Source organism: Ammodytes marinus (assembly GCF_949987685.1).
Source record: "Ammodytes marinus genome assembly, chromosome: 4".
In the NCBI taxonomy this organism is placed as follows: domain Eukaryota; kingdom Metazoa; phylum Chordata; class Actinopteri; order Uranoscopiformes; family Ammodytidae; genus Ammodytes; species Ammodytes marinus.
In genome coordinates, this window is record NC_137233.1 from 4,488,541 (window position 1) to 4,498,540 (window position 10,000).

The 10,000-nt window shown below is 41.8% G+C and overlaps 1 protein-coding gene across 1 annotated transcript in view; it reads right to left on the bottom strand.

Annotated features, from left to right (window-relative positions):
- Window positions 1–10,000, bottom strand: part of rims4 (regulating synaptic membrane exocytosis 4) — a gene marked incomplete at its 3' end in the record, with an annotated part of 57,464 nt that overhangs the window by 19,016 nt on the left and 28,448 nt on the right. The window contains exon 2 of the mRNA XM_080025875.1: window positions 6,325–6,469. Coding sequence (XP_079882001.1) covers window positions 6,325–6,469 — 145 coding nt within the window. The remainder of the gene's footprint in view (window positions 1–6,324; window positions 6,470–10,000) is intronic.

A 10,000-nucleotide genomic window follows, 5' to 3' on the forward strand; every position in this document is an offset into this window, starting at 1 on the left:
GCTTCACAAAACACCACAGACATTGGACTGTTATTTTAAATATATCTTAAAAACTTCAGAATTGACTTCAAATTGTATGTCACACACACACACACACACACAGACACACACACACACACACACACACACACAGCGTTTACTTGGAATTTTCATTCAAAGGGGTTCCATGAACTGAACAGAATAGATGACCATATCCCTTACACTAACACAGCAAACCAATCCAATCATTCAGCTCCATCACCACACACACACACACACACACACACACACACACACACACACACATAGAGAGAGAAGCACACACACATAAACACACACACACACACACACACACTCCCAATCGAAAACACTAACACCCACACACATACGTACACACTACCCATCACAAACACTCACTCTCTCACACACACACTTCCTCCCTTCCTCTCTCTCTCTCTCTCATGCACACACAAACACACTGACTGACTGACTCACTCTCTCACACACACACACACACACACACACACACACACACACACACACACACACTCCCTATCAAACATACACACACACACTCACTCACTCACACACACACACACACACACTGACTCACTCCCTCACTCTCTCTCTCTCTCACACACACACACACACACACACACACACACACACACACACACACACACACACACACACGCACATATATCTGCCAGGGTCCTGAATCGCCAAACCATAAATCAATAAGCTCATAAGTGTGATTGGATGGTGTTAGCTAACAAAGTGCCTCTTCATGGTGGAGCATATGCAGCAGGGCTTTTCAATCAGAGCAATCAGCCAAACACACACACACACACACACACAAGACAGACACACACACACACAGACAGACAGACTCACTCACTCACTCACACACACACACAGACAGACAGACAGACAGACAGACAGACACACACACACATGCAGGCAGGCACACACACAGACACACACACTCACACACACACACACACACACACACACACACACACACACACACACACACACATCCTATCACAAACAGACAGACAGGAAGATCTTTGCCACTGTTGCTGCTGATGATTCAAATCATTGAAATGTTATGTGTAGCTCAGTTTACAGAGTCTAGGCTGTGTATTAACACTGGATTTTTTTAGTGCACACACTACAGACAGGTAGACGATCGTGAGGAGATATTCACCGATTTTGGCAAAAAAAATATTTTGACAACAAGCGTTCTCCAGAATCACTGACTACACCTTTAATGATGCATCTGTAGTTCCCCCGATGCTTATGGAGCTTAGAGCATATGAACAGTTTAAAGGAATACTTCACCCATACGGAACCAGCGTTCTATCATTATAAAATCACTATTATAATATAATGAATGAGGTTTTTCTTTCCTCAGTCTTCCCTCAGTCTTCCCTTGGCCCAGCTGTCCTGTTAATCCTAACCCTTACTGTGATGTCACAAGAAGGAAAACGTAGGGTTAGACAGTGAGACCATAAAACACTCTTTCTGCCTTTTCTCAGGCTAGGATGATCCGATTTCAATTTTTTTTGCACATTTATACTACATAGGATCTCAGAGTTCAATACACCTTCATATTCCAACCGGTGAAGTACAGTTGAGGCCAAAATTATTAGCCCCCCTTATAAAATAAGACAAAAGTCTTGATTTCTCCATGAAAATGACCAATAACAACAAGCTTTAAAGTGCATTTGTTTCAAAAATAACAAAGACAAAATATTCACTAAGTTTGATTGGGATATTTTATTGATAAACTGAATTTAAACAAGGAAGGGCAAAAATTAAACATCCAAAATTATTAGCCCCCTGGCCATTAATAGTTAATAGTGTACCCTTTCTGAACCACAACTGACAACAACCTCTTAGAGTAGTTCTTTACTAGGTTGGAACAGGTCTCCTGAGGGATGTTGGCCCATTCTCCCATTGCAAATTGTTCCAGTTGGTCCAAATTGCGTGGTTTCCGAGCATGGACATTCACTTTGAGTACTCGCCACAGATTCTCAATAGGATTGAGGTCTGGGCTCTGTGCGGGCCACTCCAGGACCTTGGTTTTGGTATCCTTCAGGAACTGTTGGACCAATTTCGAAGTATGCTTAGGGTCATTGTCTTGTTGGAAGACCCATCGACGACCTAAGGATAGACTACGAGCAGATTTCTTCATGTTGTCCCTCAAAATTTCAACATAATCTTCTTTTTTCATGGTGCCATGCACACGAACAAGGCTCCCTGTGCCTGCGGCTGCAAAACAGCCCCACAACATGATGCTGCCACCACCATGTTTAACTGTGGGAACTGTGTTCTTAGGGTTGAAGGCCTCTCCCTTTCTCCGCCAAACATAAGCAACATCCATGTGCCCAAACAGCTCCAGTTTAGTCTCATCAGACCAAAGCACAGAGTTCCAAAACTCATCTTTACCTTTCAAATGTTCACGGGAAAACCTCAGTCTGGCTTTGATGTGCCGCTCTTTGAGTAAAGGGGTTTTTCTGGGACGATGGCCCTGAAGCCCACCACGATGGAGAGCCCTCACAACTGTGTTCCTTGAAACATCAATTCCAGAAGAGGCCAGGTCAGCAACAATCATCTTGGCAGATGTCCGGGGCTTCTTGCTGACATCTCTGACTATTTTCCTCTCAAGTGTTTTTGAAATCTTGCGCTTACGACCACGCCCAGGTTTGTTCCTTACAGAATTTGTCTCTTTGTACTTGGCAATGATGCAACGTACAGCGGTTCTAGACACTGTGAAACGCTTGGAAATGGCCGTATAGCCTTCCCCCGTATCATGAGCCTCCACTATCTTCTTTCTGAGCTCAAGACTGATTTCCTTCGTCTTTGGCATGGTGAGAAAGGTAGTCTCTCTCAATCATGTGTTCACTTGCCTTGTTCCTTGGAGTCCTTTTATGCTGATTGATGTTCAGGTGTTGTTAGGAAGCCAATTGACTGCACAGGTGTAGTTTGAAAGCTGATTGGTTAATTAAGTGTGTTTTGAAAGCAAAAATTCACATGGGGCATCATATTATTGACCACCCCATCATGGGGGCTAATATTTTTTACCACCCCATTTTTCACTATATTTGATATAAAGCAAGCCTAAAAAGTGATATTATATTCCAAAATGTACCAAAAACTACTCAATAGTGCTGGTGAATGTTTGAGTATACCAAGTTGTATCAATTCTGCAAACATTGGGATGCATTTCAGGAAAATGTTCCATAGTTCCTGGGGGGCTAATAATTTTGGCCTCGAGTGTAGGTCTTTAACAGTTTAGCCCGTTCATGCATGAATTATGATATCCTTATTCTGGTTAGCACACTGGTTGGCAATGAATGGGATGACACACAAGAGTCTACTGTAGAGGCTGATATGCAACTAGGCGATCTACACCCACGCATATTCAAGAAAACAGCATTTGAATAGCTGTCCACTGTAGTGACCACTATGCGTGAACGGGATAGCCATTGAGATACACTCTCTGACAGAATACAGACATAAGAAAATGATTTACCAATAAAAAAAGTATAGGCTATCCAGATAATTATAACTTTTCGATGTAGCTAGGAAGAACTTTTGACACAGCCACTTGTTGTGATGCCTCCCATACCTCAAAGAGCTTAAGAAAAACTATTTATCCCTAGTTTTCATCCATACATCCATATATTAATCAATTTTAACGTGTGCAGGCTTACAAGGAATGTATTAACGGCTTACGCTGGTAGAGAAATAACGGTTTGGGGTTTAGAGCACAATTTACATAGCAGGGAAATGTACCTTCACAATGACACATATCATTAGCATTTTAATGTGAATATCCTCGTCTTGCATTTCCTCCATCAGATTATTTAATTAGGGGTTAAAGGATGTTTTGTTATCTCTTGTGCACCCAATTCATTAGATTTTACATATCTGGGTATGTTTACAGCAGTTGTAAAAAAAATAAAAAAATAAAAATAAAAATATATATAACTTAGAGCTTTTGCATTGTACTTCTTATTTATACCCGTTTCTCACAAAAAGAAAACGAATGCGACAAACATGCGCACACACACACACACACACACACACACACACACACACACTCACTCGTACACATACACACTCCCTATCAGAGAGGATGTTCTGTAGAAAAAAACTGATTCAATGCATTGTCTGGGAACATTTTGGAACAAATTGTGACTCAAATATGTAAACTAACACCAGTCCCTCAAAAAGTAATTGAAAGGATTATGTTTTATAAGCATAGGTGTGGTTGCAAACAAGACGTGTATAAAAATAATATCTTAGAGGCAGCAATGCAATTTAGACAGTGACTAGACAAAAACTGGGTTGGTGTTTTGGTGTGTGTGTGTGTGTGTGTGTGTGTGTGTGTGTGTGTGTGTGTGTGTGTGTGTGTGTGTGTGTGTGTGTGTGTGTGTGTGTGTGTGTGTGTGTGTGTGTGTGTGTGTGTGTGTGTGTGTGTGTGTGTGTGCATGTGCGTGTGTGTGTTTTGGTGTTGTGTTTTTTAGCTGAGCAGACTTGGATGTTTTCGGAGAATTTTGGAGTAAACACAGTAAAGTTTGAATATATGTCAGACCAAATATGGATCTGTGTGGTAACGGATTATGGCTGTCTGGTGCTCTGTCTGCATCTCAGTATGATACACTCGTTATGTCCCTGTGCAATTGCTAAACAATTTATAGCAACACAATATAGTGAATACCTTCATATCATTTAACCAATTTAGACATATAATCCTAAATCTGCCAAACTCTACCTGTAACTATTTTAAATGAGGCTATATTGTACTTTCACCCATTTAATTTTAATTTTGATTGCAGCCATTATTAACATCTCTGTTTAAATGTTTCACTTGGTTTGTCTTTATCAGTTGTTGTGTATTTGATGTATTTGCATTGTATATTGTGTTTGTATTCTTTTTGCTTTGCATTTGTTTGAATCGACATCATTGCAAAAGAGGCCAGAAATCAAACCGTATAGCAAGTAATACACTGCAAAAGGGGTAGGATTAAATAAGTGTATACTTCTTCCTGCTCCTTTTCAGGCATATCTCAGCAATACAGATAATTTGTTTTCTTTTTTTTTTCTTTTTGTGAAGTCTTTTAAACATAAATATACACACTGCAAACGTCCGATCCGATATGAATATGAATACTCGTGCGAACACACTGACTGATGCAATCATCTCTCTAGCTCTCTCGTCAGTTGGTGGCTAAACCCTCTAACCCCCTTCACTCTGTCTGCCTGCCTGGTCCCGTTATGTAACTGGTTGGCACGGAACAGCATGTGTGTGTGTGTGTGTGTGTGTGTGTGTGTGTGTGTGTGTGTGTGTGTGTGTGTGTGTGTGTGTGTGTGTGTGTGTTCAGGAGTACTACACTAGTATTGCTGATGTCAAAGGTGCTTTTCAACTCAATAGTGTCACACTCACTCTCTCTCTCTCTCTCTCTCTCTCTCTCTCTCTCTCTCTCTCTCTCTCTCTCTCTCTTGCCATCACCCAGCTGTCTGCTCCTCTGTTCGGTCAGAAACAGTCAGCATGTAGATAGATAGATAGATAGACAGACAGACAGACAGACAGACAGACAGACAGACAGACAGACAGACAGACAGACAGACAGACATACAGACAGATAGACAGATAGACAGATAGATGGATAGATGGATAGATGGATAGATAGATAGATAGATAGATAGATAGATAGATAGATAGATAGATAGATAGATAGATAGATAGATAGATAGATAGATAGATAGATAGATAGGTAGATAGATAGATAGATAGATAGATAGATAGATAGATAGATAGATAGATAGATAGATAGATAGATAGATAGATAGATAGATAGATACCACCAACAAACTCAGAAATATTCTAGGCCACATGAAAATCTAGAAAAAAATCCCCCTGGAAGTCGAGGGGCAAAATACTGCCTTCTCATTTTATATATATGTTGACACACACACACACACACACACACACACACACACACACACACACACACACCCTATCACACACACACACACACACACACACACACACACACACTCCCTATCACACACACACACACACACACCCTATCACACACACACACACACACACACTCCCTATCACACACACACACACACACACCCTATCACACACACACACACACACACACACACTCCCTATCACACACACACACACACACACACACACACACACTCCCTATCACACACACACACACACACACACACACACCCTATCACACGCACACACACACACACACACTCCCTATCTCACACACACACACACACACACACACACGGAGGTATACTCACTTCCCCTCTGATCCGTAGCTGTTCATGCTGTCCTCTATAGACTCGTGACTGGCCTGTCTGACCGTCCTGCTCGGCATGTCTACGGCCAGACCCGTCTCCGTGCTGCGCTGGATGGCTCCCTTCAGCTTCCTGCCTTCTGGGTCAACTGTAGAGGGAACACACACACACACACACACACACACACACACACACACAGTCAGTCAATTTGCACATTTGAGAGAAGATTTTCATACATCAAAGAAGTTTACATTGAAAATGGTGTTAAGAAAAATGCCAATGCAGTTTGATTGACTTTTTTGTAAACTATGGTCCATTTTTTCAATTTTTTTTAAGATAATTTTTTGGCATTTTTATGCTTTATTGACAGTGTAGAGACATAGCTGAAATGTGGCAGAGAGGGGAGTGACATGCAGAGAACGACCGCGGGCTGGAATCGAACCCGGGTCCGTTGCTGGCCGAGGCCCATGGGGGGGGACGCTCTACCAACTGAGCTAAGGGCGCCCCCAAACTATGGTCCAATTGACGTCTCAATACTTCTGCATTAAAGCAGTCGTGTAAGGTTCAGGTAGAAAAGCACCTTGGAAATGTTTTAAACGTTTTAAATCTTAGTAATTAACTGGCAAAGTTTCATGATATAGGGGAGAGTGGGGGGAGCTGTGCCACTTTTTACTCAAAGTGACTTTAAAGAGAGGCGAGGCCTTGACAGTAAAGTCTCCAACTAAAATGTGTATGTATATTTCAGGGTGTTGTGCATCCCCGGCAACAATAACTTTGGATTTGAAATAAACAGTTTAAGAAATATAGCTTTCGGAAAAAAAAAAGATGTCTTGTGGCACAACTTGCCCCCGTTGTGTCCATATGAGGTGGACAGCTCAGAATATGCTGAAAAATATTGTAGCTGCTAAATCTGCTGCAACACTAAAAAAGAATTACAATTATTAAACAGATTTAAGTGTGAAATTAGTTACATTTTGCCCTTAAATCGAAAGCTATAACCTTATTTTGAAATCTCAACAACACAACCACAGAAACAAAACGTAACATCGAAAATAACCCACATATTGCCATGTCTCAAGGAAACTATGTTCATAGCAGGCAGCCACTAAACCCTGTATGACCTGATAATTACTAGTGCCTCACACACACACACACTCACACACATACACACACACACACACACACACATACACACACACACACACACACACCTTAGAACAGTTCAGTTGTAAAGCAGTTAATGTGTTTGTCCTGCTTTTATCTGCTCAGAGTCAGAGAAAGGGCGACCACACACCGCGATGAGAAATCACTTTAACAAGGACAAAAAGCCCTCAGTGCACAGACATACTGTACATCTTGTTGCGAAATAAACCAAAGAATCGATGTGCCCGCTGCTTTTTACGGGACCTCTGTGTGTGTGTGTGTGTGTGTGTGTGTGTGTGTGTGTGTGTGTGTGTGTGTGTGTGTGTGTGTGTGTGTGTGTCTGTGTGTGTGTGTGTATGTGTGTGTGTGTGTCTGTGTGTGTGTGTGTGTGTGTGTGTGTGTGTGTGTGTGTGTGTGTGTTGATGGAGGTCGAGCTTATAATGAAGTGCTTTATAGAGCAAGAGGCTTTTGACCTTGTTTTTAAGGACAGGACATGAGAGTGTTGTTTTCCTTTATGTAGCGAGGACACACACACACACACACACACACACACACACACACGCACAAAAAAAAAACCCACACACACACACACACACACACACCTACACACACACACACACACACACACACACACAAGCAAACACATCCTCACTCTCAGTCTAAACCACATGCACACAAAACATCAGAAAACTTACTATGTGACACTATTTTTTTTCAAATCGTACCTCAAGAACTTTCCTAAGATGTTTCACTAATGGTTTCCTGAACAAAGACATGCCTTAATACATCAAGATTAGCACATTAAAGGCTAAACTTAATCATACTAAATAATTACTTACTACACAAGTCTTGCATAGAGGTCTCTTTCCTCATCCTAGGCATTGTAAATCCTTTGTCAAAACGCAAACGAATAAAAATCCAGACTACAGTATATGTCAGCTCTCTGTCTGTCTCATCACTGACACTTTCAATCAAGTTAATGGAAAGAATCAAGCCTGACACACACACACACACACACACACACACACACACACACACACACACACACACACACACACACACACACACACCGAAGTGCCATCAAGTTAGTTCTGCAGCTATTAAAGTGCGACCTAGAACTGGGCTATTTCTATCCCTCATGTGGGACGCGACGGTGGCAGATTTGGGTTAGTGCTTCTTTCCTCCCTCTTACTGTCTCGGTTCCATATGATCAGTTATCCATGACGGGCCATTAGTAACAATGACAGGGTGGACTCAGCAATACTAGAGAATGCTTGTTGTCAAAATCACTTTTGGACAAATGCAACCGGGACCTTACATACAGTATATAGTCAGGTCACAGGGACAGTGTAGCATATTGTAGCTTCTTAGGAGCTTCACTGTCATGGTTTGTCTTTGTCCTGTCTTGTTTCAGTGGTTTCCTGTTTTATTTTGGTACGTCTGTCTTGTTCCTCCCCATGTCCTGTCAAGTTTCCCTCCTGTGTGATTGCTGCTCCCTTCCCTAATGTGTTACACCTGTGTCTCGTTGTGTCTTGCATATATACTCCTTGGTTGCGTTCCGAATCTCATACTCTTTCTTTTTTCTATTCTACATACTACATCTGACGATAAAAAGAATCTAGTTAGGATGCAGTAGGCATACTATTGGGACATACTTTTCTCTTTTATTTCATCATAACATTGCGCCTTGATCTTGCCTCTTGCTTTTATATCCGTCGCATCCCCGTTTGTTTTCATATGGAGGCCTCGTCGATGTTACGTCACTTCACGTGCGCACTGGAATGTGGGTCAGAATCGCCCAAATAGGATGCACTTTTCAACACTAACAATCTTGGCCGCATGAAGTAGGACATCCGGGTACTTCTAACCATCCTAAATCTTTTTTCTACCATACTATATAGTAGAAAGTATGCGATTCGGAACGCAACCCCTTGTGTTCCTTTGTTCCTTGTCTGTGCATTATGGTTTGTCCTGTTGCGTGTTGGTGAGTCTCGTCTTCTGTGTTACCCATGTTACCCATGTTACCCATGTTACCCATGTTGCCCATGTTACCCATGTTACCTGTCTTTTGCCTTTTTGCCTTTTGCCTTTTGGCCGTCCTGAGTTTTTTGTATTTTTTGTGGAGCAATAAATTACCTTTTTCTTGTTAACGTCTGCGTTTGGGTCCTACTTGCCTGCCTGCTATACCTCACCATAACATTTACCTTCTTTAAAGCATTGCCTTCCACAACTGTACTTTCACCGATCGACAACTGTATGTCTCACAGGGCCATATAAGGGGATGTGGTGTATGTAGATAAATAGAGTCTCAGTCCTCTTCACAGCAGACCCGGGTTAGAATCCGGTCCGTGGTCGTTCTCTGCATGTCATTCCCCCTCTCTGACCCATTTCATCTCTGTCTCTACACACTGTCTAATAAAAGCATAAAAAAGTGGAAATAAAGACGAATATAAAACTCGATGCCGTTGTTACCAGGCAGATAATACAGTGAGAAGGGAGAGGGAATGTAACAATGGTCCCCAGAATCAAACCGTGA